General features: G+C 43.3%; 1 protein-coding gene across 1 annotated transcript in view; it reads right to left on the reverse strand.

The window, feature by feature from the left end:
* Positions 1–243: 243 nt before the first annotated feature.
* LOC142814207 (inactive peptidyl-prolyl cis-trans isomerase FKBP6-like) overlaps positions 244–12498 on the reverse strand; it is a 33591-nt gene continuing 21336 nt past the window's right edge. Inside the window, exons 2-6 of the mRNA XM_075892412.1 lie at positions 12210–12343; positions 7534–7777; positions 5095–5304; positions 3418–3641; positions 244–836 (exon numbers count right to left, since the gene is read on the reverse strand). Coding sequence (XP_075748527.1) covers positions 569–836; positions 3418–3641; positions 5095–5304; positions 7534–7777; positions 12210–12343 — 1080 coding nt within the window. The 3' untranslated portion in view covers positions 244–568. The remainder of the gene's footprint in view (positions 837–3417; positions 3642–5094; positions 5305–7533; positions 7778–12209; positions 12344–12498) is intronic.

Below are 12498 nucleotides of genomic sequence, written 5' to 3' on the forward strand. Positions count from 1 at the left end.
AAACAGGTGAAGGCATAGGTGTGATGACCGGCAGCATTGCGTCCCCGACGATCGGATGCGAGAAGTCAAAGAGAGTTCTGGCTTGACTGCGATGTCGGCGGTGTTGCAACGCTGGTGGCTCCGGGAGGCTAGTGCTTGCAGGTCACCTCGGGCAGGTTGAGCTAACTCGAGGCGAAGTCCCGATGTCTACGTTGCAGACGTTAATATCGCGTCACAACTAGACGAACGGCATGCGCTGAATGCCATGCGCTGAACGCGCTGAAGACCATCAATCAGCACAGGTATGTCGAGTGACACGCGGTCACTAGGTTCAGATGTGGATGTCGGCGTTTCTTCGGTACTGCGATTATTCTCTGACGAAATGCCTTCGGCGTTGCGTGCAAGCGTCGATGGGAGGTCTTCCACACTGGAAACCCTAGCTGATACAGACAGCAAGTGGATATCAGGAGTGGAGTGTCCTTCAGAACCGGCTGTGGTGTTTAACCGGTAAACGCCACACGCATGGCAAAGAGGGCAGGGGAGTGGCCCTTCCTATTCATCTAAAAAGATGAATCGGTGGCAGGTGACATCACGCCGAAGCTCTCCGAACACAGAGGCCGTCAGGGGTGTGGTGATACGGCAGCTCCAAGTCGTCGCACTTCATGCGGATGTACGCAAGGTCATTCTTGCTGAAGCGCCCATCGAAATACATATCCCTGCCTGGGGTTTCGGCAGATTTGAACAGGTTCAGGCCCTTGTCTATCTCATTCCTCGTGTATGGGTCCACGGCTTGTTCAATTAACAGGCGTCGCTGCATTGAGCTCATATCCAGCTCCTCTGGAGATTCTCTTGAACACCTGAGACAAGAACAAACAAAAAGACTATCACTGAAGAACCCCCACACAACAAGCAAATCTACGAAAAACGCATAGGCCCTGCCACCTTGGGCTGTTAAACAAATGCATTTTCTGTACCTAGGAACATTAACAATGTCACGAAACATCAAATGCACCAAGACAATCGTTTTTTTTTTTGTGCCTATGCATCTACTGTAGCACTGTTCCTTTAGTGTTTTGACATGCAAAGCTGCAGCCCAATATGATGACACCAAAACTAGGGGTGTGTGAATAGTAAAATTTAGAACCGAATCGAATGCGAATTAAATATTCATCATACCGAATGGAATATAAAATGAATACTATTCAAATAGTTTTCGAATAGGTTTTTCAGATACGTGCAGAATTCAACTTCTTTTCTTAACGCAACGAATGATTCACATATCTAAACAAAGTAACATTGCCACTACATTTATTAGTCTGAAAATACCACAATTACAGTACATAAACTAAGCCAGGGTAATATACAGTAGCTATTAGAGCCTTCTAGATGTCTTAACTTAATGAATACTAAAGTCACATTCATATTAGAAGTGGTTTTCATCGCCAACTTTGGGGTAATACTAAGACTAAAATTAGAATTATGTTTCATGAATGAGCATCATGAATGTCATCATAAGAATAGTGGAATAAGGGCACATTCGCTTCAGTAACACAGGAGTTTAAAGCATAAATTCTTTCATCACGTGATGAGCGAAGCTTTAATAATCTCTTAAAAGCTTCAACCACATGCGTTTCAGTACTCGAATAATTAAAAAAAAAGAGATGATATTTCGCTCCTGCGACGTGAAAATGATCGATAATTTAAATATGCACCACTCAATTTGATCACCGAATCAAATAAAACACTATTCAATTTGTTATTCGGAAGTTTTCAATATTGGCACACCCTTATTTTCAAAACCCCTCCGTAAGATAGTCCGCAGAAGCGATAATGACAGCAAGGACTTCAGCTTTGTTTTCTAAGATAACTGACTGACAGCACCCATGTCTCACTTGTGACGTGGCTCGATGCGCCCGTTCGCCTCTGCTGCACGCATTGGGGCACTCTAACAGAGCGCCTCCAGAGTACCATTCACCGACTTTCTTGTGCAGAATATCAAATAAACATATTCTTCACTCTCTTCAAATGCAAGACTATCGTCTTTCTATAACATTTGCCGTGTAACATGCAGATACGGAGCCAATTTCTTCTTTTTAAGTAATTCAATGATAACTTCTAAGTTTAATCTTTTCTTTTCGGTATTTGACCTCATTAGGACAATTAATTTCTCGTGACATTTAACTACTATGGAAGGTTAATGATCTATGTAAGCAAAACTGTACACCTATTAGTATATAGGTGTGTGTTAATAAAGATAATGCTTCGAGACACTGGTTTACAGGGACACATACTAAATGCAAATATTAAGTCAACCTTGATTGTTGAAATAGCGGTCCAGAAAGCTTGTAGTGCTACTTGCCAAGGAAGTGTTCATTTTAAAATAATATTACATTTTAGTAATCCATATCGCGTTAGCACACTTTCAATTACCCGCCTCTAAGTGAAAACTTTCATGTCACTGTTGCCGTGCACAATGTTGCCTGGCTTTATGCGCGGCTGCCGACACTTGTAGCAGCAGGGCAAAAGTAGTGGTAGAGTGACATAGTAGCGAAGGCCACAGCAGCAGCAGCAATGGCCATTGAACAATTTCCTGCCATGGCATCTGAGATGGAAGGCGTGCTTGCTTCAATTAGGACCCGCTAGATAGCATGATCTGTCCAGTTTAACCAGGCAAAAATTGAACTTTTGAACCACTTGTGCCATTCCCGATAGTAAAGTCCGGCGGTTCTTTTTTCCAAACAGAAACGAACAACCAGCATTTTGTTAAGTCTCTTGATGCATGGAAGGTTCTTTATTTAGTGCAGCTAGTTCGGTTACTAGTTATTAATGGTAAGCGATAAATCTGACATCATAGGGATCATTTAGCAAATGTCCTACTCACGGCACATGTTCCGGTGCATTCACATTAATTTTTCAGTAAGTAGGGCACCATTGTTAAAAATATTTCTTTCTGCCCAGGTTGACACCATCGCTCTCACTCGAAGTGCGAAGGTCAGGGCACGGAACCTCTCCTCTATTCGAGCTATTAAAAGAACTTGTGATGATTATAGACATTGTCATACATTGAGCTTTCGCTCTGACATAAATTTTTATTTAACTTTTGTGTACCTTTAAGCCACGCAAAACATCATGAAAAGCCTACAGTATGTTCCGACGCAGCATAATCAAGTTGCAGTGGTCAATGTACAATGTCAAGACATTTCATCACTTTTTTTTTTCTGCTGAAGATGGGCTCTCAATGTCTCTCTCTCTCTCTCTCACACAGACAAGCACACGGAGCGAAAGACACATTTTGCTACAGGCTAAGTGTTACCGAGATAGGTCGGTATGATTAAAAATGTGGTTGAATAACGAGCAGCCATGATCAGAGCCAATATTTTGCAGGCATCACACCCAGAATCTGTGCGTGTAGTACACAGAGTGAAACGGATAACTCACCGGCGCACGTGCTTGTCTCGCACCGGCTTCATGGACACATAATCCTCGAGGAGCACGAGTTCGTTGATGATGTGCTTGGAGTGCGGCTTCAGGGCGAAGGCGTGTTGCTGCATGCGGGCCGCTTCCTCATATTCGCCGAGCTGCCGCAGCCCCACAGCACAGCGGTACAGTGCTCGCGGGTCACTTGGGTCCAGCCGCAGGATGTGCCGGCAGCTCTCCACAGCCTGAACGAATGCGCATGCTTATTCTACCAGTCACCATTATCAAAATTGGCAGCAGCATCCCGACTATATGCATCACAGGTCACAGGCCACTTCCATGTTTCACCAATCGACTAGTGGTCCTGTACTTGCTTCGGCCAAATTATCGCCGTAAACTCTTCAATTGTCATTTGCCCAACTAACTTCCTGTCTCCCCTTCGCACATTTGCTTTCCTTTGGAATCCGGCGTGTTTACTAGCAATCACATTGCTTACGCACTACGTGCCCATGTTCATGTCTTCTTGCTTTCGAATATGATATCCTTAACACCAGTTTGTTCTCCGACCCACTTTGCTTGTTCTCTGAGGTTACACCTATCATTTTCCTTTCTGCCAACCTAAAAGTTCTAAGAGTGGCCGCGGTTGTTCTAAGAGTGGCCGTGGTTACTCAAATGGCCCGCTGAACTCACACATGTTCCATTTCATGGCTCATCAATCACCTCTTTGTCAAGTGCTGGCTGCACCTTAATTAACAAGGTGCTTATTCATAATCCGCTTTCAGCTAAGGAATTAAAAGGATCGATAATCAACTTGAAAATCTTGCATCGGCTTGGTATAATTAGTGTTAGTTTCAAACCAAAGTTATCAGAGAATTCCCTAAGCCACTGTTCAATGCAGAAATCTGGGCTTGTTGCGGGTTACTGAACTCGTACATCTTGACATGCGCAAAGCAACAAGCCCACAATGTACACACACATAAACTTAGCATCCGTTGGCTTCAAGTGTCTCACCGTCTTCTTTAAAATACAGCAAGCCAACCCCTGACACGGAAAATGACACCTTACGGGATTCCAGTGAAGAGAAGCACCATTGCAATTTTGGTCCAATGTCAGCAAACGAACAATAATGTGAAACAGTACACCAGGTTTTAATGAATAACTATTGAGCACTCTAGATTCTTGAAGTTCACCAGGTTACTACAGATAAGAAAGTGAATGTCAGTTAAATTCTTGAAGAATTCACCAAAACTTCCGAACCTGCATGCCGGTTTGATGTTGTGTGTAGTTGTTGGATGCTCTTTTTAATTTTTTAAGGGGATTAGATCAGCTTAATAATATTTTGGACGATTCGCCTGCATTAACCCTGTATCCCTCACAACACTCTACCCCTTTTTTTTTCACATTGTTTTTGTCTAAACAGTCTACCCCTCTTTTTTTTTTTCACGTTGTTTCTGTCTAAGTATGGCTACAATTAACAGTTCAGGATTGTCGCTGCTATGAAAGTCATCTGCTATACAAGAAGGGCTTAAGTCAGTTTTAATCGTGACTTCAATGTAACAGTGAAAAAAACTGAGATGGCGTGACACTAGTTTATTCATACCGGAAGCCTGCTTGGTTGGGTTTGATTTGCTTCATGCTGGGAGCTCGTTCAGAGCGCAACCCTGTTTGGTCGACAAATGCATGCTAACCCATACGTACCATCTTTGGGTTGTGCACTTCCAACCTGCAGTACGCCAGCTTGTGGTACAGCTTCAGGAGAAGCTCGCGCCTTTGATATCTTTGCTCGTCCGGGGCTGGCTCCGGTGCAGACTTCAGCTGCTTCTCCGCAGCACTGTAGCCACGTTCCGCATCCACAAAGTTTTTGGCTGCCAAGAATTTGTTGGCATTCCGGTACTTTACACAGCAGATCTGCGATAGTGTATGATCTTTGAAGTGACTGAAACCAACCCGATCGGCAGGGCAAGTCAATCGCGGGGGAAGGCCGACAAAGAAACCGATCTCCCGCAACACTTGCAGTCCAAACGTTTATAACACAGAGCAATATTCTACATGGTATATTCATTTTCATATGATATGAAGTATCCCTTGGCATTCCGTAACATGTGGACATTGTTTCCATGCAGTGTACAATCAGGCTAGAGTGGTCACTCAATCTTGATGAGGGAAAATTCTAGCGTGAACCATTCGCGTATAAACCTTTCCCTCAGTATGCGGTACCAACTAGCCCAGCAAAATGTGCTCTTAAGTCACTCAATTGGACATTCCATCTCGATGTAATCGGGTGACCTTAACATCATTGTCCCTGTAAATACAAGTGCTGCTTTAGTGATGTCAGTATAATGCAATATAACAAAGCAGGGGTCGTACAAGTGCTGCTTTAGTGATGTCAGTATAATGCAATATAACAAAGCAGGGGTCGTGAAAGTACTCACGAGACAAGAAATTGGGGGATCAAAGCTGCGGGAGAAGGATGCTTGTTTGAGCAAGTTGGCAACAATGAATTTGTCTGCTCGTCCTGTGCTCATTCTCTGTTTTGAGCGCTCGTCCTGTGCTTTTTCTTTATGTCCTCATTTGAAATTCTGCTCTGTTCTTGCCAAATTACTGATCAAAGCTAGAACCAGGGTGATGAAAGGCTTGACGCTTTGGCGATATGCAGCTTATACCCTTCGTTCTGGGTTTTATCTTTGCCATTATCTCCACTGCCGCATTAGTGGCCCGAGGCACTGCCACAATTACTAAGTGGTGGCACACTGTTAATGTTCGATATACAGTCAACTCTCGTTAATGTAACCTCGAAGGAACCTCTGAATTTTGTTTGAATTATCAAGAAGTTTGAATTATCACAAGTTCCCAGACAGATGACTCTGGGTGGGGTGACATGACACATTGTGAGTAGGCATTAATTTTATCGCATTTAAAAATTTTTAAAGTCTTTTTAAGCCCTAACTGCACGCAGTGAATAGGAAGCAGGGGTGTAAAGTCGACAAGTTTATTGGCCATTTACTGCTGATCAGACCTTTTAAAGAAATTGCGAATTGCCAACTGCTTCATTGCTAAATAGGTATGTGCCTTCAGCACGAAGCTCTCTATATCCGTTGAGAAGTATCACAGTTTACCATGTCTGTGCTTTGTTTCAATCCTTTGTTTACTTGCAAAGCTTTTTTCCTTGAAGGCCTCAGGTGCTTATTTTTCATTTTTAGATGGCTAGGATTACATAGGCATACAAATTCTTATATAGTAGTGGGAAAGCAACTGATACTTTCTGGCATGGACCTGCAAAAAGTATGAATTAACCAAATGATGGAGTTAGAATTAAGAGGTTTAAAAAAAATACATTGAAAGAATAGAGGGCCAATGAAAAAATTCATTTTTTGAATTAACCAAAAGTTTTAATTATCGAAGTTTGAATTACCGTGAGTCTACTGTACATAAACAAGTATTTAGTTGGGTATTGTGACTGGATTAAGATGAAAGGTTGCTGGTTAAAGTTTCAGTAGAGTTGGCGACCGCAGTGGCATTGTGAGAAATGGATGGGACACACACCAGAGCTTTTTATTTGCGTCATGATGTTCAGGATGGAGATAAGCGCTGAAGCATAAACCTATTCGCATTTTAGAAAATGCAGTTGCCAAGTACAAATGCTATTATAATAGTGTGATGGTGTCTCTTAGACGCCTATAGACAGAAAGCCAGGAATTAATTTTCCAAGCACAATTTAACAGGTCACTCTGGTTTCCGTGTGTTGGGGCTTTCAACTGCGAGGTTAGAACACCACCAATCATGCAAGACATAGTTGTAAGATATAGGTGTCTGGCCATCAACAACACAAATTGGGGCGAGAGAGTCGCGTCTTTTTCGCTTCAAGACTGTAGTTATGGTTTCATACTAAATAGTCGACACCTCTGTGTGCTACATGTACTAAGCACTTCACTACGCACGCATTCCCAATGAACCAGCGATGGCACCCTATAAACGTCAGGTTCATCTACACAGGAATTTTCTCATGCTCAGTAATTAGTGGTTACTTGGAATGCCATGCATGCATCACACAATTAACACCTTTTCTGTACCTCATAACAAGGGTGCTCTGCAAAACAACCTGCGCCATGCAAGAGTGACCGTAAACTGTTGGCTTACCTTATAGAGCTCGCTGAAGGGTAGCCTGGAGCACTCTTCAGTGCTGCTCATGACGCAGTCACTGTGGGTCTGGACACAGTTCAGCAGAGTTACCTCGAAATACAGAACGGCGCCGGGCGGGATCCTGTGGCCGCAGCCCACGTCCCCGTATCCGTACTCCGGGGATACTCTCACCTGGCATTGCTCACCCACGCGCATGCTCTTCAGTGCAATTTGCAGGCCAGGAACACCAGCTTGTTTGACACTGCGTAGTAGGAAAAGCTCTAGTTAGATACGAGTGTGAATGCTTGCAAAGACAGAAAGTTGAATACGGATGCCGCAGAAGATAACCAGATAGTGCAACGTTCAACGAACAACTGAAAAGGCTGCGTTGTGACAGTGCAGACCAAGAAAAACTTGCCTGCGCATGCTCTGAAATGGCAGCGCCATGATTCAATCTGCAGATACAGTTATGCCCTTGTGGAGGCTGAACAGTCTGCTACGAGCGCACAAGTGACACTGGCTGGCAGACTATACAAGCCTCACAAATGCCGAGTCACCATACAGTGTGGCCACTGGACGTGTATATTACTGCTGTACCGTAATTATAGAGAAGTTGCTAAAGTGATGGGATTGCTCATGGTAGTTGGTGCATAACTAAGACTCACACCTGCTTAATACAAATTAATCACACATTCAGTCCCACACATGTTGATATATTGTATAGATATATGATATGCATTTCTTCATTCGGGCGTCTATGCACTTGCACATTCATCGAACAATGGTATGCAGTTACATATCACAAGATCAGCAAGCCAGCCTTTGACTACTCTGCATAAGGAATAAACTTCACCCTCAAGCTGCAGATGTTCACGTGTGCAGACAGCTCGCGACATTTCTGAGCAGGCACAGATAAGCTCTGTGTTGGCCAAAGCTTGTCGTTTAGGCATCCATGGCAGCATTGGGTAGTTAGACAGGACACTGGCAAGCTTTTCCAGGAAACGAAGAATCTCATTAAGAAGCGTCAAATCATGAAAGTCTCAAGTACAACAGACAAAATAAAACTGGCAGAGCTTTCTAATTTGATTAATGGGCGTAAGGTATCCGATGTAAGAAGGTATAACATGGAGAGAATTGAACACGCTCTGAAAAACGGAGGAAGCGTCAAAGCAGTGAAGAGGAAACTGGGGACAGGCAAAAATCGGATGTATGCACTAAGGGACAAAGAAGGCAAAATAACTACCAATATGGATAGGATAGTTAAAATAGCACAGGAGGTTTACAGAGATCTGTACAGTAGCCGGGACAACCACGACTTTAATACTATAAAAACTAGCAGTAACCCAGATGACACCCCACCAGTAATGATAGAAGAAGACAGAAAAGCTTTGAAAAGCATGCAAAGAGGCAAAGCTGCTGGTGAGGATCAGGTAACATCAGATCTGCTGAAAGATAGAGGACAGATTGTGTTAGAAAAACTAGCCACCCTGTTTACGAGGTGTCTCCTGACGGGAAGAGTACCAGAGTCTTGGAAGAATGCTAACATCATCTTAATACATAAGAAAGGAGATGACAAGGACCTGAAGAATTACAGGCGGATTAGCTTGCTCTCTGTAGTATACAAGCTATTTACAAAGGTAATTGCTAACAGAGTAAAGAAAACATTAGAATTCAATCAACCAGAGGAACAAGCAGGATTTCGAACAAGCTACTCAACAATCGACCACATTCACACTATCAATCAGGTAATAGAGAAAGGCTCAGAATATAACCAACCACTATACATAGCCTTCATAGATTACGAGAAGGCATTTGATTCAGTAGAAATATCAGCCGTCATGCAGACACTGCGGAATCAGGGCGTCGATGAAGTATATATAAACATCCTAGAAGAAATCTACAGGGGATCAACTGCTACCATAGTGCTTCATAAAGAAAGCAACAGAATACCAATCAAGAAGGGTGTAAGGCAGGGGGACACAATCTCCCCAATGCTATTTACCGCGTGCTTACAGGAGGTTTTCAGAAGCCTAGAATGGGAACAGTTAGGGATAAGAGTTAATGGAGAGTACCTTAGTAACCTTCCCTTCGCCGATGACATTGCATTGCTGAGTAACTCAGGGGACGAATTGCAACTCATGATTACGAAGTTAAGACAAGGAGAACAGAAAGGTGGGTCTTAAAATGAATCTGCAGAAAACTAAAGTAATGTACAACAACCTCGGAAAACAGCAGCGCTTCAAGATAGGTAATAGTGCACTTCAAGTTGTAAAAGACTATGTCTACTTAGGGCAGGTCATAACCGCGGAGCCGAACTACGAGATTGAAGTAACTAGAAGAATAAGAATGGGGTGGAGCACATTTGGCAAGCACTCTCAAATTATGACAGGTAGATTGCCACTATCCCTCAAGAGGAAGGTATATAACAGCTGTATCTTGCCGGTACTTAGCTACGGAGCAGAAACCTGGAGACTTACAAAGAGGGTTCAGCTTAAATTGAGGACGACGCAACAAGCAATGGAAAGAAAAATGGTAGGTGTAACCTTAAAAGACAAGAAGAGAGCAGAGTGGATTAGGGAACAAACGGGGATTAAGGATATCATAGCTGAAATCAAGAAGAAGAAATGGACATGGGCCGGGCATGTAGCGCGTAGACAGGATAACCGCTGGTCGTTAAGGGTAACCAACTGGACTCCCAGAGAAGGCAAGCGGGTTAGTGGGAGACAGAAGGTTAGGTGGGCAGATGAGATTAAGAAGTTTGCGGGTATAAATTGGCAGCAGCAAACACAGGACCGGGTTAACTGCCGGAACATGGGAGAGGCCTTTGTCCTGCAGTGGACGTAATCAGGCTGATGATGATGATGATGATGGCAGCATTGTTAGCAGTAGTAGTCAAGATTGTGACTAAGGCTCTTGTGGAGGGACAGAAACGTTATTGAGTTTATTTTTAACTGCACGAATCCCTGACCCCAATCACACCAAATTTCACCATTGAACATTTATTCCGCGAGTTTTGTGTGTATTAATTATTTTCTGTACTGCAGTGCAATCTTTCAATGAATTGTCGGCATTTGCATTGTCAAGGCCTATTCTTTTCTGTCTGTGTTTGCAGCAGTTTGTGAGCACAACATATATTCAAGTTATTCGTAGCACTTCCCTCTGTATCAACTTGGGCTTTGAGTGTGTCCTTTTGCATCGTAACTATAGTTACGATACACGAAAAAGCCCCAATACAAATCTTGTTGGGCCAGCTTCTTGGCGTCGTCTTTTGCGGTGAAACTGCGTGTGGCTTGAGCTAGTGAAAATCTCTTGTCGCTTGCAGCTCACGTCTTCCCTTCTAAATCAAAACTTGTCAAAGATATTGCGAAAACTGAATGACCTACGCTGAAGGCAGAACACACATAAAGCACTGCATTCACAAAAAGTACAAGAACAAGGTCGACGACAACAACAACAATAAATTTTTCATCTTATTGGCCGAGGAACCTACGGCTTCAAGCTTCTCTTAAGGAACCTTGCAGGGGGCCACGGGTACCTTGGTACAATACAGTTCGCAGCGGCCATGAGAATGACGACACATCATGTGGCACAACAAAAATAAGAAAAACAGGGCATATATATGCCGAAAATACATACCACACCTTTTAGAAATAGGTTGTGCACTGAGAACAAAATAATGATAGACCTAATCTAACATTTGCCATTCCCTCAAGTGCCCAGGTGTAGGCACTAGAAATGTGTACGCGAATTTCTGCATATTAAGCTTCTCTCGAAATGTGGGCATCCATTTCAATGATCTGTTTCACGGGTTACCACTTTCCACAGCTCTCTGTTCCGGGCATTTACAAATGTCACATTTCACTGTACACGAGAAATGCGGGTGAGGAAACCTTTCGTGGAACAATGTCGTGCTGCTGAGAGCACACTGAAAGGCATCCTCACAGAGCCCACTAGTTCGGAAACGCTCAGCCCGTCCCGGTGGTTCACTGGTTATGGTGCTCCACCACTGACCCAAAGGTCGCAAAATGGCCTCCTGTGCCGGATTTCATACCGAGGTGATAATGCTTGCTGCACATGTGCTTAGACATAAGTGCACATTAAAGGGACACTAAAATGAAAAAAAGAAGTTTCGTGTATCAATATAGTACTATTTAACAACCCCAAAACCGCAACATTGACCGCAACACCGGGCTCGATAAGTGAGAAAATGGGCAAAATGAAGTTACGAGCAACTACACCTTCAGGTTCCCGCACCAAACACCATGTTGTCATAGATTTATTTTGAATAAGTCTACTGGCTCCTACTTAGCATCTAATCAATAAAAATGGAGTAATTTGTCATTCGTGGGTGCCATAGACCTAGCATGCGAAGTTCACCTGAGCCAATGTGGTGAAAATACGAAAAATAAATTTTGAAGTTTTTGATGCCATGCACAGATTTTAAAACTTTTTTAACAAAGCTTTAACCTCGATTTTCTCCGATATTAGCGAGCTTGTGATCGTGAAACGTATAGCATTTGAGCTCTCAGAGTGCAGTTTGTCAATGAAGCCATTCTTTCTTTTTAGCGTCCCCTTGAACAACACCAGATGGTCTAGGTTTCCGGGTCCTCTCCTTAGGTGTCTGTCAATCATATCAGGGTTTTGAGACAATACACCCCATCAATTATTATTGTTATTATTATGAAAGCACTCACTAGCACCGAAATGGAGAGTTGCGCATCACGGAGCAGTCGATGCGCTCGGTGTACTCCGACTGTGCAATCGTTGTGCAATGAAAATGCACCTTTGCATGCGGAGTAACTCGATGGCCGGATCCGTGCACGATGATCTGCAGTAAAAAGCACAGGAGACAGTTAACCGCTCATGTACGGTTCGGCTGGTCAAAACATTGGAAGAAATAAATATTTTTGCACACTCTTTTGTCCTTTCTCAACGCATCCAAAGCACTGGACCTGCAGAAACACTTCTATATATATATATATA

This window comes from Rhipicephalus microplus, chromosome 4 (assembly GCF_043290135.1).
Source record: "Rhipicephalus microplus isolate Deutch F79 chromosome 4, USDA_Rmic, whole genome shotgun sequence".
In the NCBI taxonomy this organism is placed as follows: domain Eukaryota; kingdom Metazoa; phylum Arthropoda; class Arachnida; order Ixodida; family Ixodidae; genus Rhipicephalus; species Rhipicephalus microplus.